At 39.8% G+C, this 26,277-nt stretch overlaps 1 protein-coding gene across 2 annotated transcripts in view; it reads left to right on the top strand.

The window, feature by feature from the left end:
- Nucleotides 1-26,277, top strand: part of egfra (epidermal growth factor receptor a (erythroblastic leukemia viral (v-erb-b) oncogene homolog, avian)) — a 48,407-nt gene that overhangs the window by 17,362 nt on the left and 4,768 nt on the right. The window contains exons 2-25 of one of the 2 annotated variants that reach the window (XM_023277838.3): nt 3,598-3,749; nt 4,758-4,944; nt 5,021-5,152; nt 5,279-5,347; nt 6,024-6,142; nt 6,501-6,642; nt 7,236-7,352; nt 9,300-9,426; nt 9,533-9,606; nt 9,695-9,782; nt 9,925-10,124; nt 10,256-10,388; nt 10,802-10,892; nt 11,612-11,769; nt 16,348-16,386; nt 16,546-16,690; nt 16,843-16,965; nt 17,600-17,698; nt 18,908-19,093; nt 19,557-19,712; nt 21,156-21,231; nt 22,064-22,210; nt 22,812-22,909; nt 23,002-23,169. In XM_023277838.3, the coding sequence (XP_023133606.2) occupies nt 3,598-3,749; nt 4,758-4,944; nt 5,021-5,152; nt 5,279-5,347; nt 6,024-6,142; nt 6,501-6,642; nt 7,236-7,352; nt 9,300-9,426; nt 9,533-9,606; nt 9,695-9,782; nt 9,925-10,124; nt 10,256-10,388; nt 10,802-10,892; nt 11,612-11,769; nt 16,348-16,386; nt 16,546-16,690; nt 16,843-16,965; nt 17,600-17,698; nt 18,908-19,093; nt 19,557-19,712; nt 21,156-21,231; nt 22,064-22,210; nt 22,812-22,909; nt 23,002-23,169 (3,026 nt within the window). Of the gene's footprint in view, nt 1-3,597; nt 3,750-4,757; nt 4,945-5,020; nt 5,153-5,278; nt 5,348-6,023; nt 6,143-6,500; nt 6,643-7,235; nt 7,353-9,299; nt 9,427-9,532; nt 9,607-9,694; nt 9,783-9,924; nt 10,125-10,255; nt 10,389-10,801; nt 10,893-11,611; nt 11,770-16,347; nt 16,387-16,530; nt 16,691-16,842; nt 16,966-17,599; nt 17,699-18,907; nt 19,094-19,556; nt 19,713-21,155; nt 21,232-22,063; nt 22,211-22,811; nt 22,910-23,001; nt 23,170-26,277 lie in introns of both variants that reach the window. The other variant, XM_023277837.3, reaches the window with a different exon arrangement.

Here is a 26,277-nt window from a genome sequence, read left to right as displayed (position 1 = left end):
GGTGCCAGCACTGCTTTCGTAATTAAGAAGATAGACGTCCTAACACAAACAATAGCATTAATGCAATCCAGTACAGCAGGGCTTCAGTAAATGCAACAAGGAAACTAGCATATTTTAGAAAACATGCATGCATAAAACACAAAATTTTAAACTACTTCTTTAAGTTTTAATTTGGTTGAGACATATCCTCAGAGGAATGTTGTTTCAATACAAATTCCACAAAAATATATATTGTTTTGGTTTAATAATACATTGTATTGAACTGCATCATAACAATAACAGTAAGCCTTTATTAACAATGTTTAGATATGTTTAATTGGTATTGCAGAGATTCTTTCATGAGGAGAAATACTGATATTGCACACACTCTTGTATATGTAGAAAAATCAATACTGCAGAAAGGTTTTTAAATATACAAAATATTCATAATTCACAGATTTAAATGTGTTAAAAATGGATCATAAAGAAGTATGACAGTGTTTCAGTGTGTGTATTGCATATTGTAGGATTCCCTGTGATTTTGCACTTCACTTATACAGTGGCTAAAATAAAGTTGACACAAGCTTCAAAGAATTATATAGTAAGATTTGCACATTTAACTTTAATTTCCTGCTCTTAGAGAGAAATACTAGTTTACCAGCTCCATCACATGCATGTGAATACTCAGCCTGAGCCTGCAATTTCTTCGAAAGACAGACAGGAATGCACCTGGTGTGATATAGTATATTCTCTTTGTGGGTAAACACTTGCTTTGGACTGGAACAATGAGCTAATTATGTCACATAATGAGCTTAGGCAGTGTCTTTTTCTTTAGTCGTGCAGATCCCATAGCCTCAAGAAACAAATATCTACCCACACACCCTTGACTTCCAACACTATTCCCCAAGTAAACATCAAAAGAGCGATATGTGACCGCACATTGCAACGAGCTTAGATGACTAATGATCGGGTTTATCGAGTCTTTTGTCTAGCTCTGACTGTGTGCTGATCAACGCAGCTCACTTCCAGGCAGTGTCTTGTACTGCTCACACTGTCGCACACTTACACTCATGCCAATACACCCACACACACACACTGAGGAAGAGATATACCAGACCTGCCACTCCTGTCTCTTACAGTTACCTTCTGGACGTTTTGTGACGACAATGCAGCTGGTGTAAGTGAAGCAATCAGTAATTAGTCTTTGTCACAGTATCAGTTACATCACCGAAAACCCCACCCTTGCCCTTGCATCTTACTAGACTACAGGCAGTAAGTTGCGTTTAAGAAAAACTGGAAAATTCAGTGTTGAGACAGCTTATATGGAAAAACACGATCTGCAGTCATTTGCAGTTTGCACATTCTTTTACTCACTAACCTGTTTGTCTCTCACAAAGGTAGTTTATAAGTTGTGCAAACTTTTATGACACATCTAACTCACATGAGAGTCATTTTCAGTTGAAGAAGGTCGTGTTGTTTGGGAATAAAACAGTAATGAGAGCAGAATTATGAAGCCATCTTTCGGATTTAACTTCTGGTGTTGCTCCAGCCTGACCTAGTTTTTTTTTTTTTTCTCTTGGAGCAGCTTGATGAGGAAGTCAGTTTATGGTCGTGGAATATCAGGTCATTTACCACCTGCACCAGAGTTATGAAATCCACAACTGGACAAGGAGAGTGTTTACTGTGGCTATTCGCCTGCTTGCTTGAGCAGTCCTAGTTTGGCACTCAAAGTCTGAGCTTCAGTTGCAGGAAGTTTGTTAAACCTTTGGTCACCTGCCTCATCCTGCTTATCGTAACTATTAACAGAAGAAAACATTCAGGCAGGGAGCAGCCTGCATGTATGCATATGGAACACACACACACACACACACACACACACACACACACACACACACACACACACACACACACACACACACACACACACATATATAGATAATATATGGTCTAACGACAAACAAATTGATCCTACCTCCAACTCTGTTAGCAAACTACCATTTGTGTTGCTCAAATCAGGTTTATTAATATTCACAGCAGCAAAATTATGACACTCTTGTTTATTACAGTTTGGTTTTGCAGTCTGAGTAATAATTAGGAGGCTAATTACATCTCGCATGGCTCGTCTAATTAAAACAGTCAGCTTGCTTTTGCTCGTCTGCCTCTGCTGCTTGGGCGTTAGGCTGCTGGACTGCAGGGTTCATGTCAGGGAGATCCCTCAGGGACAAACTAATGAGGAGGAAGAAGAGGGAGGGCGGCAGACAGCTGTTTGTGCCTAATTCTCACTGATTAGGTTCCTTTTAGTGGTGGTGTGTGAATTCAACACAGCACAAAGAGTAAAATACACAGTGGAAGTGGGGAAAAAACACAACATTGGCTTCTGATGCAAGTTTGAATGAGCTGAAGGATGTTATGTTTCTTTTTCTTCCAATCAGATATGGCTCAGTACAGTTATTTGAACTGTTGTGTATGTGTCATGAGGTGTGTCTTAGAATTTGGAGTGCATGGCTTGGCTTTCTTTGCAGTCAAGACCTGACATGTTGTGGAATGTGACCTAGACATTACTCCAGCACCAAAATTTCTAATAAACAGGAGGAATAATCTTTTGTTTTTCTGAATATATTGCTCAAGTTAAGCCATAATTCTAACTGGAAAGGTAAAAAAAATCTAATACTTGCTTATGATGTGTACATGCAGAGAGTTTGTGTGCATGTATGGATGGGTGACTTAGTTTTTATCACCATAGACTCCCTCTTTATTGCCAGTCAGAACCTGTCTGACCAGCTTGGGATGACTGAACTTGCACAGGGGAAGATGACCTGTTCTCTAGAGACACTCATTCTTCCTTTAAAACTACATCCATTCAGAAAAAGCCTTTTGTGTCTTCTTTGCCTGTCAGTTTTACTGCCTTCCCTATCGAGACATTATATTGTGTAACACTAAGCAGCGACATAATTGTTGTCCTGTGTATCTCCCTGTCAATGTCTTTGTTGTTGAAAGGGCTAAAAACATGACCAAAAAGTCTACTGACCAGCATTTGATTTAAGCCGAAGTTATTTTTTAGTCATGACAAAAAAATTTCTCTAAAATCAGATATGCTTAAAGTAGGCTGAATTTAATGAAACTGTTATTATCAGATGTACAGATCTGAATTGTTCCCAAGAAAAGCTCTCACAATTCTTCTGAAATCTGTGAAACACCACATCTTTTCTCTGAAATACCACAGTGGAGATGCTGGTCATAGGGGCTTTTTAACAGGACTGCATAGCAGTGGAAACATTGAGGTCTTTGCCAGTATAAATACAGTTAACTCAATTTGACTCACAACAAGAGCTTGCCTCGTCACTGAGATTTGATTTCTGTTGAAGATGCAACCCAGATCGGTTATTTTCACATGAAAGCTGGCCAAGTTATGACTGCACAGACCAAATTCACGAACAAAGACGCACAGCAAGTCATAAATTGAGCCAGTGTGTTACATAAGCAGTGGATGTGTCTTACTTGCACTGTGGGCCTTGGATTAAAGCTTTTGTGACACTGCACTGCACTTGCAGATGATTAAAAGTTTGAAGTAGCATCCAAATGAATCCCTTCTCCTCATGTATCTTGTCTTTCCTGCAGTATGCCAAGGCATCAGCAACCGGTTTAACCTCCTGGGTTCGAAAGACAACCACTACCTGAACATGGTGAAGACCTACGGTAACTGCACCGTGGTCCTGGAGAACCTGGAGGTCACCCACATGGAGGAGCATCGTGACCTGTCCTTCCTCAGGGTAAAAACTGCAAACAGTCAGCGGTAGAGGCTGAACACGCACATAACAGACTGGTGAAGGTTACTATTATTTAAAGTTTTCTCTTTGGTGGTCTGAAGCCAATCTGCCAAGCAGTCAGTCCTGGATCTCTGCAGATCTTTACTGCTCATATCACCTCAGATAACTAAAATTAGTGGAAAGTGAGAACTTATGATGAGGCAGTGTGTTTATAATGTTCTGGTTGAAGCTTTGCTTCAACACCAGCTGTGGTTGTGAACACCGGGCAGATGTGATGAAGGACCACACACACACTCACATACAGACTAGCACACAAACATTGAATAACATACAGTCAGCAGACATGATGCAGCAGTTCCAAGAGTTTAGTTTGTAATAAAAAAAGAGTAGACATATTATTTTAAAAAAATCCCCTTCGTACCACTGTCATTTTTCTCTCTAAACTGTAACCTCTGTCCAGCTGTCGTAATCCAGATGCTGCAAGCTCTGAGTTGAGTCAATATGCTAATGGATGTCTCCCTCATGGCTTTTTTTTCCGCGCTACATACATGAAACCCTAACCATTTCATTGTTGGAACCAGTGAGGAAGATCTACAGACAATAGTCAGGGTTGAAAAAATTACTCATGCAGTCACTCATATGCATATTTTTGAGAAAAAAAAAAACATGAGTTCTAAAGTTCTTCTAAAATTATTTTTTTTCTAGTTTTTAAATCAATTAAAATGTAAAAGAGTAAAAGAGTGCTTTTGTTGCTATCACATTTACACACACCTATCTTGAGCTATTGTTTCCATAATACAGCTGCAATCTTTAAAGTCTGCTATTACCATGGATGACCTATTTCACCATATTCTTATTTCAGGCTGATGTACATAAATGATGTAAATAAAGAAAATTTCACAGGCTCAAATTTTAATTCTGATTTGTTTTGCTTTCGCAGTTAGAAAGGCAGTGACTTTGCACATTGCACGTTCTTTAATTCACAGACAGGTATTCTCGTTTTTTCTACAGTCTATTGAAGAAGTGGGTGGCTATGTCATGATTGCCATCAACACAGCATCCAGGATTTCTCTGGAGAACCTGCGCGTCATCAGAGGACATACCCTTTATGAGGGAGAGTTTGCACTTGTTGTGTTCGGCAATTATAACAAAGAATCAAATATGGGCACCAATCAGCTTCATCTAAACAGTCTAACAGGTAAATCTCAGTAGTTTTTTTAAAATTGCAAAAATTCCTCAGGTTCATCAAATTCACATAGTACTTACTTTTGCAGAAATTCTAAAAGGAGGCGTGAAGTTTGGGAGAAACCGGCTGTGCAATGTAGAAACAATACAGTGGTATGATATTGTCAGTGCCGACAACAAACCCAAGATGGAGCTCCCAGTTGCTAGCAACAACCCACTTTGTAAGTATTACATTTCACAACAGAAGACAAACAACCAAAAATAGGTTAATCTGTCTGTGTTTTGTGTGTTTTAAGGGTGAGGCGAGTTAAACATTTTGCAATGTATCTTTTCACCTGCCTTTACAGGTAGAAGATGTGACTCGAGCTGCTTCAATGGTTCATGTTGGGCATCTGGTCCTCAAAATTGTCAGACTTGTAAGCTCTACATTTATATTTCAGTTTTTTTATCATGTAACAATACCAAATGATAACATAAGAACTGTACATATCCATCCATCCGTTATCTGGAGTCTATCCCAGCTGACTTAGGGTGAAGGCAGGAGACACCTGGACAGGTCACTAGTCTATCACAGAGCTACACATAGAGACAAACAATCACACTCACATTCACACCTACGGACAATTTAAAATTATCAGTTAACCTCAGCATGTTTTTGGACTGTGGGAGGAAGCTGGAGAACCTGAAGAAAACTCATGCATGTGCAGGGAGAACATGCAAACTCCATGCAGAAAGATACCCGGCGGGGACACAAACCGGAGATCTTCTAGCTGCAAGGCAACAGTACTAACCACCGAGCCACTCTGCAGCCCCTGTACATATCCTAAAACACTAAATGGTCTCCATATTATACTAATTATAAACACTGGGTTTCTCTTGCACTGACATTACATAATAGGCTAATTTAATTTTAAACTGCATACAGACAACAACAAGATGAAACTAATTTGTGCACCTGCTCATTTTCACCACCATTTCAACATGGTAAAATACTGTAATGTACTGTTTTGATATGGCCTCTGAATCAAAAACTGAAAAGTGACTTGCTGGTGCTGGTCACTCCACTGAATTTGTGTTGTTTTACATCGCCAGTAACAAAGCTGAACTGTGCACAGCAGTGCTCTAAGAGATGCAAAGGACCTTCACCAAGTGACTGCTGCAATGAGCATTGCGCCGCAGGATGCACAGGACCCAGACCGACCGACTGTCTGGTGAGACGACGACACCTTCATGTGCAGGACAACATGAATAAAGACGAGCTTAAACGGCAAAACACGCTGAATATTTCATGCTACTCGGTGAAATCTACACAAGAACCCTCCAGCAAAACAAAGCTCTCTCTCAGCAGCATCTGTTTTTATGATCAGAAATATTGTTATTGGTTTCAGTAGCAATGAGACATGTAACTGCTGATTAAATCTTTCATTTGGCAGTGCCTGGAGTATCAGCGTCTGCTCTCCCTCTCTATGCAGCTCTGAGGATTAAGCCAAGGCTGTGATAGAGGAATGCAATGTTATCATTAGTGTGGGGCTCTGTTTTGGTCCCAGATGACTGTTGTTTGTGCTGCAGGCCTGTCGGGACTTCCGGGATGATGGGGTGTGTAAGGACTCCTGCCCAGGCCTCATGCGCTACGATCCCAACCTGCACCAGCTGGTTCCCAACCCACATGGAAAGTACAACTTCGGGGCCACCTGTGTCAAAAGCTGCCCACGTAAGAGAAACCTTTTCTGTGTTTTAGCCAATTTCTTGTTAAACTTGCAGTCCTTCTAGACATGGATATATTTACCACCCTACATAAAAGCACACAGTGTAGCTGTTGTCTCCACAGTCAGGGTAAATAAAAGCAAAGTTGTGAGCTTCACTTGGCAATATGAAACACACCATGCATGACTGGGAGCTTTTTTTCACCTTGTGGTATGCTGAACAAGTGCCCAGGCTGTCCTTCAGGGTTGTTAAACATTCAGTGGTTACAGTTTGTCCAAGTTTAATTATAAACTGTATGAACAAGGAAAGAAAATGATTGAGTTTCAGGGTGTGTTAATGCAACAACCTTTCTTCATAACTTTAACTTACACAGGTCTGGCTCCGTATTACTCAATCTATATTGTATGACCTACATTATCTACCTCTAGTCCTACTGGTGGTGTGACTGCTACGAGCTGTTATTGCTGAAAGGAACATTCGGATTTTTATTTGTTTTACTTTTGGCCTTCAATGTCCAGACGCTTTGCAATACCCAACCTGTTTGTGATGAATCTGACATGATTTTGAAAGTGAACCTCCTATATTTTGCAATCACCCCAGATAATTATGTTGTGACTGATCACGGAGCCTGTGTGCGGACGTGCAGCGGTAACACATACGAGGTGGATGAAGGAGGAATTAGGAAATGCGCCAAGTGTGACGGACTGTGTCCAAAAGGTGGGAGGTTAAGCTGTTTCTGTGCAACCTGGAGACATATTTCTGACAGTAAACAAAATACAGTTTTATAGTGGTGGATCATAATTAACACATGAAGAACATTTTCTTAAGGAAAATGCTTTGGCACAATTCAGAGGTACACAAGTGAGACGTATATTGTAGTTTGGTGCTTCTTTATTTGTGCATAGAACTGACCTGACACCTGTCATGAGCATGTAAGGTTTATGAATATTTATGACTGTTGTTAAGTACTATTTGGTCAATTATGTCCTTTTTAATAAAAAAAAAAAAAATGGACATAATATAAGATGTTTTTGTTATGACAACTTGACAATTATCAAGGGTTAGGGCTATAGAAGTAGGGTTTAATGGCTAGTTTGAATTCAGCCCCTCATAATGACACAATTAGAACGGTCTCATGACAACAAATGTCAGCACCAGTCACATGACAGGTTATTACAATGCAAACACATGAAGCTGAATAGTTTCCTACAGGGCCATGCCATGTTTATGACAGCTTTATGGCATCGCAAATAATATCCACAGAAATAACCCTATTGAAAATTAGTCATAACAGTCATAAACATTTATAAAGACGCCTTCATGATCAGGACATGTCAGTCTTAAGTCAGCCAGTGAAGTCAGATGTTACCTGTATTTTCTACTCCATCACTTTATATAGAAGATATGATTTAAATTTTCAAAGAATCAGTTTGGCATTTTGAGAACTATGCTTTAGTTGCTTACTTGCTGGGAAGATTGACACCTCTGGTATTGCCTGCCAACAGGTTAGAAAGGCACGTTGTGTTTTAACAAAAAAAGACCAACATTACACCATTTATCAGAGCCTAAAAATTTAAAAAAAAAACCTAAAAGAATCAAGGGATTTTCAACTTTCTGACTATCCTTCAGCTAATTGTGTATGAAAAGCAGCTTGTTGGGAAGATTGACCAAATCTAAATCTTGACATCTCATCACAATCACTTTATTTTGCCTGTCTCAGTTTAAAACAAGCCATTTTCATTAACAGGATTTTGTATTTAAAAAAAAACAAAAAAAAACTCTGTTCTCCTTGGTGCAACTAAGAAGCTATTAGTATCTTAGCTGCAACCAACCACGAGACAAAAATTCTGAGAGTTTTCAGCTAAAATGAGTTGAACTACAGGCAGATAGAAGACAAGCATGAAAGCAAAAGACCAATTTTAAATAGTAAAATATCAGTAGTATGTAGACTTACCATATTTTGTGGCCACCTGGAAAAATATTGTACATGTCAATTCCAGGTTCTTATTTGTTGGGGGGTTTTTTTGTAAAATGTGTTGTTTTTCATTTGTTGTAAAATTTTGTAAATAAGCAGATAAATTTGCCTTTTTCTAAGCCATACTCCACAGAACACATTATTGAGTTTTCAGTTCTTCTAGCCATGGTTGGGCTGTTTTTGTAGAGGTGCATGACATAATATTGGAATGAAAAATGAGCCCACATACAGGAAAACTGTGACAGGAGCAAAAAACATACTTTATTCATCCCCTTGAGTAAATTCAAATGTTTTGCTAGGCTAAACAGCTTTATGCTAAGCCAAACTGCAGTGTATAGTCTTTTCAATTCTTGGCGAGAAAACAAATGAGAGTATTTTACAAAATGCTAAACTGTTTCTTGAACTCAAGAACCATATCATTCTGTGATGAATAGAATATCATACATTGTTACAGATTAGCTGATAGTATGCAGTTAGCTCATGGGATTAGCAACACATTTGACAACTACATGCTGATGCAAATGGGAGCATACTGTCAGCATAATGAGCATGCTTGACCACTTTTAAAACTTTTTAAATGGGTTTTACTGATAATGATACTTTTTACTGTACTTACATTAAGGTCTTGCTTCTGTTACACATCTGAATACTGCTTCTAACAGTTTATTTGTTTCATTAATTGTTTACAGTGTGCAATGGACTTGGAACAGGAGACCTGACTCACGCTGTGTCCATTAATGCCACAAACATCGACTCCTTTAAAAACTGCACCAAAATCAACGGTAACATTGCCATCATGTACCCATCGATTTATGGGTAAGTTGATGATATTAATTGTATGCCATTTCCATGTTAGTCAGCATCAGCTGTAATAGATCGCTGGGCATCTTAACCAGAAGCCAATTATTTGTATTATTTGTAGGGATACATTTACCAAAACACCAAAGATGGATCCTGCCCAGCTTGATGTGTTTAAGACAGTTAAGGAAATTACTGGTAAGGCTACGTAAGACATGACTAATGCATGGCACCATAAAATGCACACTAAAGAGTTTCACAATTAACAAACCATTTGTTGCTTCAGGATACTTGTGGATTCAGACGTGGCCAGCAAGCATGAGCTCACTTAGTCCTTTTGAGAATCTGGAGATCATTCGAGGAAGAACTAAACGGTATGTTCCTTGTAAAGATCCCCCCGTAGATTCACAACCACTGGATCACAAGGAAGAAATTTGTTTCTCAGGCCTTGACTATTATTCAAGGCTTTCATAAATTCTTTTTTTTCTTCTTGTCACTCTCTTCCACCTTGTGTAGTGCGAGTCGCAGTTTGGTTATGACTTATCTCGGTATCAACTATCTAGGCCTTAAGTCTCTCAAAGAAATCACCGATGGAGACGTGAGCATCTTTAAGAACCGGGACCTCTGCTACACCAACATCAGCCACTGGAAGAGGTTCTTCAAATCAGACAGCCAAAGTGCTATGATAGAAGGAAACGCTGATGCTGCCACGTGCGGTAAATTTAGTTTCCAAAACCAAATTCAGTTAGATCCTTGTTTTTGTTGCTTTTGATTATGTAAGCCAGATTTAATCAGTGGGGCATAATATCAAAATTGGATAATTATGTGTGCTGATGTGTGGTTACAGCTCTGAGGAACAACACGTGTGACAGGAAGTGTACCACAGACGGCTGCTGGGGTCCAGGCCCAGACATGTGTTTTGCCTGCCGTGACTACAGCCGTGATGGGAGTTGTGTTGACTCCTGCAACATCCTGGAGGGGTAAGGGAGGAATCTGGGACTGCGCTCCTTGTTTTAGACAAACAAGTAGTCTAAACATCAGATCTGTGTACTCAACAGTTCACTCCTTCAAAGTCTATTTTCGTACCATGAGCATATACCGACTGTGACATTTGATGAGTTTGGGGATTATTGAAAGAAATGCTAAGATCAAATACGATCCGAGTTATTTTGAAGTTAAATCTCCAGTAGATGTAAGACAAACATTGCAGCAGAAATGGTGCATTCACTCACGTGTTTATCTTTGGAGATTTCTGTCAAACATTGAATCTTGACAGGCTTACAATTAACTTCTGCCCTCAAAGAAGGGATGAAGAATTTCACTTCACATGTAACTGTTTGAAATGAGGTGTGCCAGCGGTGAGAGTTTGTTAGCTCTGTTATTGTTTTTGCAGAGAACCACGGGAGGCAGTCGTGAAAAAAACCTGCACTGAGTGTCACCCAGAGTGTCAGCGAATGAATGGGACTGTGACCTGCAGCGCGCCTGTATGTGTCACCAAACACTCAACTAATACCACAAACAAAACGATTATAGTCTTGCTAAACCGTTCTGTCAATGGAATTTATGAATTTAAAACCTTGCATTTTTATGTCAGTCGCTCGGAATCAATGAGTGCCACTAATGAATATTTGAGCCTCATGAAATGTGTTCCAGAAGTGCTGGTGCTGCTGATTTCTCCATTAACAACAGCCTTAATAGACCATAATGCAGCTCAGCCACAAGACATGCTGTGTTTTGAATAAGGGGTGTGGCTGTGTGATGTAACTGTCTTCTTTTATAAGCTCATAATCCCATCTTTGATTAAAAACAAGTTCAAGCTTCTTTTTGGGAAATAGCTGGCATTATTATCAAAAGTAAATGTCTAGGTTGAAGTAAGATAAGATCGAAGCATATTCACCCCAAATGGAACTGTTGTGTTAGATGCTGCTCCAAAGGCTGACGTGGATTTAAGGAAAGTAGTAAATGACAGCTCTTGTATCAGATGACTGAATTGTTATCGTACTTGTCTTTTCACTGGCCTAACTTTGAAGTATCTAACACGACTCTGTGGGTTTCCATTGCCAAACATTTGCTTCTTTATGAGGAAGAATGATGCAGCTCCCTTTGACAAATTATTACTATGAGACAGTGCGGTTAACATAATATTTACAACTACTCCAATGGAGTGGTAAACATCATGAGTCTTTTTTTTTTTTACTTCCAGGGTTCTGGAAACTGTGCTAAGTGTGCCAACTTCCAAGATGGACTGTTCTGTGTCTCCCGCTGTCCCCAAGGCATGCCAGGGGAGGACGACATGCTAGTGTGGAAATATGCAGACGAGATGAAAGTGTGCCAGCTCTGCCACAAAAACTGCACTCAAGGGTAAAAGCAATGTTCCGTCAAACTGAGAACTGGCACTACTTTTCTGTGTTGCAAACATTTGTCTGTCGTAATAGTGATGCAGAAATGATTTCCAGGCCTGAAGGTTCAGCTGTGGTTGTGTTGGCACACATTGGAGAGAAAGGTTGCCATTAAAAGTGAGGCAATTCTTGCTGAGATGATTGAAATTAGACAATTTAGGACAGACTGAAAAACGATATTCTAAGACATTTCATGTTATTACTCGACGGAGTTCTGTGACGATCAGCGTATGCCTGTCCGTCTGTTTGTATGTTAGCAGCGTTACTCAAAAACGGACAAAAGGATTTGGATGAAATTTTCAGGGAAGGTCAGAAATGACACAAGGACCAAGTGATTAGATTTTGGCAATGATGCAGCTTTATAGTCTGGATCCACGGATTTGTTAAATATTTCTGTAACATTGATAGATAGCAGCACAGCGTCACTGTTACTATGACGAATGAACACTGTATCAGCTGCCTGCTGATGATCACGATTGCGATCCTACTACAAATCGACTGCTGCTGACTTATCGAGACTTATCCGTCGGAAGTGACACGAGGAACAATTGATTAAATTGTGGAGATGTTTCCAAGTCCCATCAATTCCCGCCGCCTGCTACATATTTAGGTCACGGAATTCGGTATCCGTACAGAACGTACACATGCATAACACACGCCTGTGTTCAGCACAAGGTCATTTTGTTCACTGATAAATCTGTATTAAACGGCCACATTCTATGGTTCCGCAATTTCTGACACAAATTTTTTCAAGATTTCATCTGTCGGAAATGATGCGACTGAGCAGCCTTGGCGGAGTACTGCACTTTCTGAATGCTTTTCTTGTTTCAACTTGCAAATGAAAGTTGACCTGCTGCCATGAAAACACAAATTAACTCGACTTGAAAACGACCTTTGCTTGAACTCAATAAAGTTCATCTCCTTGATATGACTGCTATGACAAGTTCTAGTTGCTCAACATTGTTTTTTAAGTTGTGTAAGTTTATTTAACTTTGTCCGCAAACAACAAAAACTAACCTTACATCATCAGTGCAAGAAAAGCTTATTTAACAAGTCAAACAAGCTCACATTTTGATATTCGTAGAACTCACTTTCAAGTTCTATAATTATATAATTTGCCATTTCAAGTTAAGAGGATTTGCATTTTAAATATAATTTATTTTTAAAACCAGTGTTATACGTGAACTGTGATCTCAAACCTGCCTTCACAACACAGATGATCAATATCATAACATCAACAGGAATATGCATACAATCTAATAAATCAAAATACTGAATATGAAGAACAGCGTACATTGTAAAAATATTTACCAAATACGGCCAAAACTGTAATTGACATTCGGACAGATGTAGAAAGAGAAATAAGGGTTAATGAAAGCTTTTATGAACCATATAATTAACTTCCTTGACTAGGATGAAGAATCTTTGAAAATAATTCTAAAATAAATTAGTTGGTTCATCATGAAAGCTACTTCCTCAGAACAAATTTAAACAATCAATACAGTTCATAACAGCATTAGGTTTTCCACCTTAATTCTCTCCTCTTTTCTGCACCTGCTTTGACCATACCTGACCAGAGCTGTACAAACTACACTGCCAAACAAATAAGAACAACGTGCAGAACAAAGAAGAGTCCAAAAAAACAACTCCTTTCTACCAGGAGCATGATGCACATTCATTTGTTTACAGGCAATATTTCAGCAGTTTATTTCTGATGATGACCTTCTGAAGGAACTCAAAGCAGTATTTCATATTACGGGATACTCGAGGTTGAGGTAGTAGATTGCCCCCATTAACATGGGAAGACCTGTGGGCATCTCTCTGAGGTCCTGTAGGATGACTGTCTCCTCTACCACCACAACCACATTTAAGACTTCCAGAGGAAATGCGTCAAGCAGAGGGCTTTTGTGTCTAATCAACAGTCCAACCTGCATTCCTGTCATGATTACATCAAGGGTTTCTCCATGAGATTACCATGACAAACACACACACACACACACACCTTACTCTATGCTACATTTCAAATATAATTTTATGGCTTGAACTTATCAAAGTACAATTGAATTAAATACAGGGCAAAGAGCAAGGTCAGCACACTGCAGTAAAATCTTTCGTCTTTATCGCTTCTTAGCTGAAGTTCCAACCCTGATGTATAAGTTGTATTGACTGATTATTGCAAGATTGCTTGCAAAGTAAGTCAGACGTATGTAGTGGAGTGAAAATGCAACATTTTACAGCAGAGAAGTAGTGGTGTAGAAGTAAACAAGTGTTCAAACTCGAAAATTCCAATAAAGTACAAGTACTAAATAATTTCTAATTTGTACCAGGTAAATTGTACTCAACTGACAAAAGACTTGTCTCTTGCAAAGCAATGCAGGCCATCTGTCCTTGACAGCAGAGATGAGCAGCTCATCACCAACGATCTCCTTTCTCCACTGTGGGAATGTCGCAAGCATCAGTTTGTCCAGAACCTATAAATCCAGGTCCCTCTTCTGCATTTCCACAAGCACAGTCTCAATATTCCTTCTCTGATTTAACAGTAGTCTGTCCGTCAGGCGGCTCCCGGCAGGTGGTGGATCTTTGTTTTTTCTTTGTTTTATTTACAAAAACTTCAGAGCATGCAGCTGTTATCATTATCTGAATACTTTCGATGATGCCCATGTTTATAATGTTTCATTGTTCTTCCTTGGCAAGGCAACTAGTGGAGAATGCACAAAACTTACATTTCCACTTCATGAACTGGAAATACTTGCTCAGGCCTGTAACAGAAAAAAAATGCATTTTTCTACCTTGATATTGGCCTATCACAGATATACTGGTACCAGCATTTATGTTGTCATATCAGCTGAGATTGATTAAATAAATAAATAAAAAGTTGGTTTTAAAGATTACAAAGCAGAAAACTATGCTTGGGGTGATTCAGAATTAAATTTGCAGTGTTTAGGTTGACTTTTTTATTGCATAGTTTTCATAGTAAAATGAATTAGTCATTTATCGGTGTAATTCCTCATGGAGTAGATTAAGTAACATGAGGTGAACGTCACCCTAACCCACCACCATCTTTACCCTCAGCAAGCTAACAGCTAACGTTGCTAATGCTGACTGAAGTTAGCTGACTTAATGTCGAAGTCTAATGACGAACTTCAGTTGCTTATTAAAGAAAAACTATTATTGCACCAGATTAAAACAAACCCATGTTCTTATACTTTCACATTTTTAACCTTCTACCAAAATTTATAAACATACAGAGTTAACTCTGTTTTCTTTATGTTACAACTCCAAAGTTAAGGGCAAAGGATTCAAGATTTTAAAATCATTTACACTCACCTCTACTGTGTCTTTCAGCAGGAATAAAATGGCGCGTGCTGTAAGGGTCCTCCCCACTCCTTCAGACAGCAGGTTCACGTATTAATCCACCTTATTTGGATGGCCGTTGCTGGTACATGGAATCCTTTTGCCGGCAGAAGTAGTTCTCTCATTGAGACCAAAATGTGTCTGTGTTTTAGTCCAAATTAAAACATCACATATCTCCAGGATATAACAAGTTGTTTATATCTGTTCTTCAATCTTGACATTAGTTTAAAGAGGTGTTTTTTTCCCCAAACTCAAATGCAGAACCAAGTATGTTTTCTTTAGCTCTCAGACCTTCACTCACGCAATGTTTCTTTTCTTTCTTTTTTCAACTGATAACTTGATAAAGCAAGTCCAGTCAATCAGGCCAAATTTTCAAGTAGTCAAATAAATGTAACCTGCAAAAACTACAATAGCTGAGTTCAAAATCTAAAACTTAACAGCACTTGGAGTTAAAGACAAAATGTAAATTGACATAATGCTTTACAGTGATTTTTGCAAATTTTCACATTAACGACAAATGACATGTGCTTGACATTATTTTTGTGCGAGGCATGCTATAGTTTGTGAACTTCTGGATACTTTTTGTACCTTCCAGGCTGCCATTGGTTTCTCTTTGTTTCAGTATCAAGTTTTAGAGGTCTGTAGTGCATTTAAAAACAAAACAATAATGGCTCCTGCTGAAAACAGACCTAATTATCACAGTTATATACAATCAGCATTCAGCCATGGTGGTATACAAATGAGTAACAAGGGAAGTGGTTCTGGAATTAAACCGCTGAAAGCAGTCACTTTGATGAACCTCTGTAACGGCCTTGTGTAACTTTCTATGAAGAAAAATACAATATTTGTTTCCAGAACTTTTCGATAGTTTGGCATTTCATAAATACATCACTGGTCTACATGGAAATAAACAGTCCCCAGTTGACCCCAGTGATTGATGCATCCATTCAAACTATTTAGTCTTGTAGACTTGGAGCAAATTACAGAGAACTTGGATGCTTTCACTGGCAGAAATGAAATCAGATATGTTGTGAAACATACAAGCAGGACAACAGTGAATTGTTTTTGATGGACAGTGATTGCTTCACAGGAAAGCAATGGCTCTCTGCTGACTTGGTGAATTTGCAGGAGGAAAGAACACTAACAGCATAGTTACATTAGATTCTCTTCATTGATTTATCCACAGGTGCATTGGACCTGGCCTCGGCGGCTGCCATATTAAAAGGTGGGTAAAGGTACTAGCACTGATCTGATCTTCATTCTTTAAGGGTACGCTGGCTTTGTCTAAGTTTGGTGTGCCAATCATGTCCCTCCATGTTGAATGAACTTTACAGCTGTGCTCTGTTTTCTATCTGCATTCTTAAATCAGCCTGCTGTCTTTCAGCCCCCCTGGTCTTTCCATGATTGCGGCTGGTGTAGTTGGTGGGCTGCTGGCTGTTCTTATTGCAGGCCTGTCTGTCTTTGTGTTGCTCCGCCGACGCCACATCAAGAGGAAGAGAACCATGCGCAGACTGCTCCAAGAGAGAGAGGTAAGATGAGGGAACTGAGTCACCACACTTGGAGGAACACACCAAGATGTTTGGACAGAAACAGATTATATGTTTTGCTTTTCATACGCTACAGTTTTTGATTTTTAGTATTAACATATTGAATATTGAAGACATTCGATCCGTCTTTGCAGTTGGTTGAACCTCTTACTCCAAGCGGAGAGGCGCCAAACCAGGCTCTGCTGCGGATCCTGAAGGAACCTGAATTTAAGAAAATCAAAGTGCTGGGATCCGGAGCGTTTGGTACAGTTTACAAGGTAATAGAATGCCTCAAGGTTGTGTCTCAAATCAACTTATTGTCAAAACTGAATTTTAGTGCTGAGCTTTACTGACGCTGGAGCTCTGTAGTGCTGTTTGTGCCAAGAACCAACACCCGTCAATGTTTTCACTCATCTACATGTGTTGTCAATTTTTCAATTAAAACACACATTTTTAACTTGCCAGATCACGCATGAGTGACTTCACTCTCACTCTTATTAATGTGGGAATGTGTGCTTGCGCAATGACATTGTGGGAACTCATCTTCCATATGGGGACAAAAAGCTGGTCTCCTCTAGGTTAACTGTCTATTTTAGGGTTGATTTTAGGTTAGACTAAATCTCCAGAGAAAGAATGTAAGCCAGGTCGATGTTCCTTTGTACAAAAACAAGTGTGCTCTTGGGTTTCTGCCTCTGAAAGGACAATTTCCACTGTTAGACCTTGATAGGACATAGGCAAAGTAGAGCCTACAAATAGAACACAAATGTACTGTATACTGTATGTGTTTATGGTGGGGCTGTACTCAACCAGTGCATGCACATCTTTATGATTGTACCGTAAGTGTATGCTTGCGTGACTTGATGATTCAGGTGTAATTGCAGCCTGTGAAACAAGAAACTTGTGTCCATACAGGGTCTGTGGGTTCCAGAGGGAGAAGATGTGAAGATCCCTGTGGCCATCAAGGTTTTAAGAGAGGCCACATCACCAAAAGCAAACAAGGAGATCTTGGACGTAAGTTCACTGATTTATGTGGTCAATATTGCTTACTGTAATACTGAGTCAGAACTAAAATGACAGTCCATTTCACATGTTACTTCCCAGTCTCCTTCAATTATATGCATGCTCTTAGGTAAAAATAAAAAAGATTGAAATTTGATGCTAATTTTGTACGAAATATCACAATATTTTGACTTGATTTCAAAGGTTCAGAACTGTCTCAGTGTGTTACACAAAGTGAGTGACAGTTATTACCCTCCAGATGTCAGTTTAAGAGTAATGTATCCTGTAATTTATAGCACATGTCACTGTGTTTGAAACCAATGGCCACATGTTTTCCTTGTAGTGGAGAATGTGTCATGTTACAACTGTCACATGAGCCAGTAGGAAATGGGATTAATTCACTGGAAGGCAACGTGTGGGCGTTGGTGTGTAATCCAAGGCTGAGGTGTTGTGGAAAAGAATGCAGTCCTGAAGCCGCACTGAGAGAACAGCCTGCTCTAAAAGCATTATGCAACCAGACAAACGTGCATCTCAGAGCCTGTGATTTTGTGGTCGTGCTGCTCCGTCACTGTACATCTGCACTGTGTGGTGGACACGCACGTCCCCTGAACTTCATGACTTGAGGGCAGTCTTGTATTTCAAGCAAAAAAAACACTAACCTCTTTGTCATCAGACTGTCAAGACTGCAGAGAAGTGGTTATTTACCGAACAATGTTGATACTGCAATAGGCATGTTAAAAAATATTTCGGGTCCAATCGATACGCTCAGGACAAGAAACTTACTAAATAAAGCTCTGTTTGAAGTGCTGTTTGCACTGGTCTCCTTGCAGGAAGCCATTTTTATTGGCCAGTTCCGATTATCCCCGTGTTTTTTGTTTTTTTTTTCTTAAAGCCGCTTTTCGCTTGTGATGACTGAGAGTTTCCACTCTCAGGCAATGAAATAGAATTGGCTGTGAATGACTGCTGCTAAGGAACTTGTCATTCTACACTGCGTATCTCCACATCTGTTTTCCAAGCAGTCAGCTGCCAGGATAAATATGGACGCCTCTGCCAATATTTATGTGGAAAATGGAATAGGCTGTGAGACTTTTTGATCTAACAGATATTGTCCTTTTGTGCCTTTGAACCTTTACTCCATCAGTGTGAATTATGCCTTTTTCTATTCCCAACACTGGCAAAATCAAGACATAAACTTTTCTCTCTCTGTATGTACTTTTACAGGAAGCCTATGTGATGGCGAGTGTGGAGCACCCCCATGTGTGTCGTCTGCTGGGCATCTGCCTAACCTCCACAGTGCAGCTCATAACCCAGCTGATGCCCTACGGCTGCCTGCTGGACTACGTCAAAGAGAACAAGGACAATATCGGCTCCCAGCACCTGCTCAACTGGTGTGTGCAGATCGCCAAGGTAAGACAGAAAGCTCTTCAAGTTATCAAGTTACATGGTATGGTCTGTTGAGTAGGTTGCACCTGCGTGGGGCTGTAATTATTGTTTTACACACCTACAATAGATATTAGACAATAAATACATCAATAGTGTTTTCCACTGTCATTTATTTTCAGCAACAATAGTGTTTATCCCAGGTCTTTGTGGGGTTTTAAGGCATTCAGGGTGTGTGATAGACACAAAAGCAACTTGCATTTCTGCAGAACAAGTCAAGTTGTTTTTGTCGCTGCAGCTGCTATAAAGAACAGTACACAAGAAATTTTGTTGATTGATTAATTGGACGATGATGACAAGTACATCAGCGCTGTTGCGTTTTTATTTAATTGTGTCTGATCACGCAATGTTTCTGTGTTTCCAGCTGTATCAGACAGCTAGTGAAAGCACGGCTCTTATGTAATAACTTTCATCATTTGTTTGACAAAAGGGTATGAACTACCTGGAGGAGCGCCACTTGGTGCATCGTGACTTGGCAGCGAGAAACGTCCTGGTGAAGACTCCTCAACACGTCAAGATTACAGACTTTGGTCTGGCCAAACTCCTCAGTTCGGACGAGAAAGAGTACCACGCAGACGGAGGAAAGGTTGGTTGGAGTATGACTTGAAAGAATCTTTTTTAACCAAGATATAAAGATAAAGATTGTGATCTAGATCTTGGATGTTTTTTTTTTAAAAATTTATAGTCACAGTTGTTGCATATAAATAGGCCTGAATATTACCAATGTTACTCGTGCATTTATAGCCTGTTCCAAATCAGGTGGTTGGGAGACAGATGATTTCCTGTAGATAAATAAGCTGCAATCCATAAAAGATGGCATTTTTGCACTTAGTTTTGCTCCAGATTGTTTCTTATGTAAGTGGCGTGCTATATAAATAGTCCCTGTCAGTGAACTGAGTTCTAAGAGAAATGACAAATCAGATAAGTTTTTTTTCTTATCATTGTTTCTTTGTGCCACTGGAAGGACTATTTTTCCTGACTACCAAAACATGTAGTGCTTGTATTTGCCTGTAGCTGCAGGGCAACCTATACACTTTGTCTCATGATGATTCCCAAATATTTGTTTTGGTTTTTTTCTTGGCTTAACTCAGTCAGCAATCCAGTAACATAATAGAAAGTGCTTGAAGCAACATATTTACAGATCTGTATTGATGTACTGCCTTGCTACATTAGCAGAGCTCTGTTACATCTGGGTTATTCAACTATAATCAAATATTTAGTTTCGTCCCAGATATCTTTATTGCCTGTCAACACCAGAGGGACAGATGTGAGGACTGTCCAGTTCTTGGAAACAAATCTGGACAAAGTTTAAACACAGAAATCCACCACTGCTGAGACTTCCTGAAGTCACTGTAGTCATATGCTTTTGCTGCACTGAAATTTTCTGTCAATTAAAGATTAGAGGACAGTTTTCAAAAAGGAATTTTCTCTGGTCTTGTAGTACAATGAATGAGGAGATATTAATTGAAAAACACATTTAGTTTGGAAGTAGACATGACCCCAAAACATTGTCAAATTTTTTTCAATTAAAATCCATGTTAAATATAGTATATAATATATAAACAGTTTTCATAACTTCATAATAAAATGTTCATTTTTGGGTATGTGACTATTGCATTTTTCCACCACTAGGTGACAGTGCAGTTACATTATACACTGAATGTGGCAAAGACAGTACTGGATTTCAATCTAAGAAATTGCTACAGTGCTTTGAATAAAGAGGCAAATGAATATAAATGAAATTCTCACATCTTTTAAGAAGTCATTACAGATATTGCTCCTAAGAGAGTCTACAAAGTCGAGGCTGCCGTCTCAAAGAGCTAATAGCTATTAGTTGTAGAACACCCTTGCAAGCACAGGCATGTGATGGCAAAAATGACCTACTAAAACATGTGAAACACAATATTTGGTCCAAATGGCTGCATTTGTAAAAACATGCTCAAGAAAACATATTCACTATACATTTTAAACATCTGGGTGGGGAATTTGTACTGTATTTGTGAATTACAATTCCGTTCTTCTTCTGCAGGTACCGATTAAATGGATGGCTCTTGAATCTATTCTGAACAGAACCTACACACACCAGAGTGATGTATGGAGTTACGGTAAGCCACAAGCTTTATGTTGAGAGCACATGCTCTACCTCTGACCCAGTAAGACAGATCCCAGCATGCAGTGTCCCAGATTGAGCTTCAGTCCTTGTTTAGCTTCAGATATGTAAATCATCTGGGTCTCTGTACTTCTGAGTGTTGGTGACAGTCTCACTGGAGAAATATTTATTCATTGCTAAATAAAGTGTTTTACCAGCAAGCGAGGCAGTGGGAGGACAGTCATTCTAAAGCTTCAGATCAGATGTTGTTTTTGGATTTAATAAAGCTTGTCAACATTTTAAAACAGAAAACGAAAAGGGGGAACATCTTGCTCGCATCTGCGATTTTAGGACACAGGTAGCAAACACCTACACACCAGCAGTCTCAGATGGACAATTTCACGTCAGAAGAGATTGTTGCCTCAACCCACATAAACAGTTCTTCCAGCCCAGGAGCACGCACACGCACAGATGCCTGCACACACACACTGAAGCCAAGCACAGCACAGCCTTTTTTGAGTGGGCCAGCTTCCAAATCTTCTTTTCCCGAGGGTTTGATCAAGCCTTCCGCTCAATATGGCAAAAGCATCAGCAGACCCTGGCAGAAGTGGCGGGCTTCCTTTCCTCCTTTTCCCGTCTTCAGTTCCTCCAACACAGAAATGCATCCTGCTAACTCCCACTCCTGCAGGCAGAGCCAATTTGTCAACATAGCTATTTTGATACTGTGTGATATTTGAGAAGCGTACATCCTGTCACTGTCATTTCTTCCCTTTTATTGGGAGCAAAACAAAGTGAAAGACAGCTCATCAAACTGACATTTACCATCTGTCCTCCTTTCTGCTCTGTAGGTGTAACAGTCTGGGAGCTGATGACATTTGGGACCAAACCATATGATGGGATTCCAGCCAGTGAAATAGCCGGGGTCCTGGAGAAAGGAGAGCGCCTACCTCAACCACCAATCTGTACTATAGATGTCTACATGATCATGGTGAAATGTAAGCTTGGTGGAAGACTTATATCTAATCTGATCAGTGTACATATAATTTACATAACCTGCACACGTTTAGTACTTAATATTAAAGCTGCAGCAACAACAACAACAAAAAAATCAACAATTATTGTAATATTATATTAATCGCTTAAGTCATTTTTCAAGGAAAGGTGCACAAATTTGATGGTTGCAAATCCTCAAACATTAGAATTTGTTGCTTTTCATTGTTTTAATTATAAGACAATTGAATATCTTTAGTTATGCACCTTGGATTCTGTGATATTGTCATTGAATTTTTTTCCCCACTGTTTTCTAATGTTTTGTAGACCAAACAATTAATCAGTTAATCAAGACAATTAACAGCAAATGAATCAGTGACAAAAATATTCATTAGTTGCAGCATTACTTTGTGCCTGTTTTTAATATGTGCTGTATTTAATCAAGCCATTTTCTTTATTTGTGTTTTTAGAATCTCCTAATTCTTCCTGATGGAAGCTATTTTTGCTGTTACTATCAATCTCTGCTAATATCTTTGCAAGGAATATTTACATTTTATCTCACTGTGTCCACTTATCTTGATGATCTCTGCTGATGCGTCTGTCCAGGTTGGATGATCGATGCAGACAGCCGGCCTCGTTTCCGAGAACTAATAGCTGAATTTACAAAGATGGCTCGGGATCCATCCCGTTATCTTGTCATCCAGGTATAATTTTACCCCAGTCCTTCCTTAAAAATAATCTGTTAAAACCTGCTGTCTATTTGATGACAAAGCTCAGGCAAATATTTCTATTTCAGGGTGATGACCGCATGCACCTACCCAGTCCCACAGATACTAAATTCTACGGCAGCCTGATCAGCAGTGAGGACATGGAGGATGCTGTGGATGCAGATGAATACCTGGTACCACAGCATGGCTTCTTCAGCAGCCCGAGCACCTCCCACACCCCACTGCTTCACTCCACAGTAAGCTCCTTCATACAAGAAAAAACAATCAGAGGGTTTTAGATCTGGTCTGTCTGGCCATCTGTGTCTCAGAGGTGACCTTTGTGTTACCCACAGCTTAGATCTTGGCAAAAGCGGTGAAGTTATGCATTCTGACACTAGAACAATAAAGAAAATGTTTTTCTTCAATACCACTGCTGATATTTCAGAAAATCTTGGAGGGGTGACTCATTTCTACTTTGTGGGCAGGCGTGTAAGATAAAAACAGAACACTGTAATTTAAACACAGCATTTCTAACTTTGAAAAACGCCCGCACTGCCACACCAATGGTCCACTTTAAATGAAAGTCCAAGCTAAAAGTGCAATGATGTTATCAGATGTACTTAACAAAAATATAAACAGTGACTCATTGTCAAATAATATCAATTCTTTATAACTTATGGGAATAAGTGAGACAGACTAGACACCATGAAACAACCAAGTCTGCGTTATACTGTTAATGATAATGGGCAGCTAGAGAGTGGGGTCATAGACCAGAAATCACAAGTCAGTAACAAGTGTTACACCCCTTGCATAGTGCCACACATCTGTGACATACGAAGTTAATGAGCTTGTCGATGCTGCTTGGAGAATGTTGGCCCACTCTTGCTGAAGGTTTGGCAGAGTTGGTGGACACTTGGGGGACAGGAACACGTAGTCAGATACATCCATCCAGGGCATCATGTTTAAGATTATCTCTCATGCAATGCTGTCTGACACTATTTCTTAGTCTGTGAAGACTGCCTACCTTCTTTATATGTCATACTTCCACAATGTGGTGTACTTCCTGGGAAAACTCATTCTAGTGTACTTGTGAACATCACAACTTATGGTATGATTGTCCACCTACAGTATTATTTCAAATTGCACTGACTGTGCTATTGGTGTCCTGTGATTAATAGTCAAAGGCTTCAAGATACTAGCGCCATGACTCCTTTAAGCTTGTTTTATGCTTGCCGCATCCGCGAGGTCCGTGCGGGTCCACGCGGCTCTGTGCGGACAAATTACGTCATTTTAGCGGCCACGCCCCTCGAGCGGCCCTTTCCACACCGAAAATTTCTGCATCGTGCACCACCACATTTTTCTAACTACGCGGACGGAGACGTGCGGAAAAACATGGCGGAGGAGCAGGACCTGCTCGTAGCTGAAGTCCAGAAATACGGGCACTTATACAATTCATCATACAGAGGTCACCTTGACAACCAGGTTATGAACAATTCATGGTGTGAAATTAAAACTAGCTGCTGAAATGCAACTATTCTGTAAAATGCCATATTGGAAGTGGTGTAACCAATGGGGAACTTCTTCTACTCTACTGTAGTACTAGAGTAGACTAGGTAGACATGTGTTTGCGATACACTGCCCCAGCCTTACCCATCCATTATCTATGGAGGGGGGGGCTGGAGTCTATCCCAGGGTGGAGGCAGGGGACACCCTGGACAGGTCACTAGTCTATCACAGGACTACGTATAGAAACAAACAATCACACTTACATCCACACCTATGGACAATTTAGAGCCCCTACCGTGTAAAATTTAAAAATTAACAAATATTAAGGCATTCCAAACTGCACGATTATAGGATAGACAGAGAAAAGGTCATCAGATATAATATATTTTATAGCATACACAATATGTCACTATTCTTACATCAACAAAAGGTTGCACTGGTCCTAAACTGGAAAATACTGAGCTACATTTAATTACATTTAAACTAAAACAGCTGCTGTTCCATCATAGTTTCTACTAATCATAAAAACTTTTTACACAAACCTGAGATTCACAGCCAAAATGTTGTCAGTGCATTTAATGCTGTGAACTTTCAGCCACAAATGAGTCAGCTGAAGTCATTAAGGGCTTAAAAAAAGTACATGCAATGATACCTTTACCACACACACACACACACACACACACACACACACACACACACACACACACACACACACACACACACACACACACCTACCTAAACACACACACAAACACACACACACGCACCAGATTCAGTCAAATTGACCTTCAGTGTCCAAACAGTGAAAGAGAAAAACCAGCTGCTTTGGAGACAACATGAAATTTCCCAGAAAAAGCAACTTTAATTTAAGAAGAGTTTGCAGAAATGTCACCACAGAGCACACTTTACCACCATGCAGTCAGCTGTTTGAAAATTTAATTGTGCTATTTTAACTGTGTTTTGGGAAATGGTATTTCTGCATAAATCATTACCCTGTGAGTCAGAATGGAAATAAACACAGTCATTTTTTAGCTTGTTGAAAACTCTCAGCTCTCACTTCTGTCAGCGGTGACAGAACTACAGCCGCTAAACTGAATTTGGGTGATGGTACAGTGCAGGGAACTGAGCTAATTGTCCTGGCATGAGTCTAAGGGACCGGTGTTACCTGGACTGAACCCCTCTGACGCTGGCAGCTGGCCTCATTCTGCTTACCTGTCCTGTCCTGACCCTATTGAATCACCCTCCTTCATCAGCCCATCTCCCACGTTTCCTCCCGCTTGAACTTTGATTGATGAGAGCTGACTAAAGGAGAACACTTCTACCTCAGGTTCAGTGAAGGCCGTGCGTAGGTCTGGCTCTTCTACCTGGGATCATTGCCGGCCACTGACAGCCTAGTTAGCCCATAGGAGCCTTTAAATTTGATTACCTTTACAGGCAACCGGGCGCACTGTTTCAAATCTTTGTCCAATAAAAGCTCAGAAAAGGTCTGCTTTTGTAATATCACTGTGGGGGCATAGCTCACTAGGGGTCGAGACTTTTTTTTTTTTTTTTTTTTTTTACAGATGGTCGCTCTTTCAGCGTGTTTAATTTCCTTTTCTTGTTGAAAGTAATTGCATTGCCACAGCTGTCAGTCAGTTCTCTCTATTTGCTGGGTTTTCATGGTTTTATGCCATCCGCAGTCCTTTGACTGGAGAGTCTGACAGAAACAACAAAGCGCGTCAGATTGCCTGAATGAATATGAATCTGCTTGCTGGATGTTTATTTCGATCCCCATCAGCTTGTACCGAGGATGGCAGCTGTAACTTCTTCTCTGGCACCATAAAAACACATTACCATCACAACTCCAAGGGAACTTAGTG

This window comes from Amphiprion ocellaris, chromosome 10 (genome assembly GCF_022539595.1).
Source record: "Amphiprion ocellaris isolate individual 3 ecotype Okinawa chromosome 10, ASM2253959v1, whole genome shotgun sequence".
NCBI lineage: Eukaryota > Metazoa > Chordata > Actinopteri > Pomacentridae > Amphiprion > Amphiprion ocellaris.
This window is presented reverse-complemented; position numbering and strand designations above follow the sequence as displayed.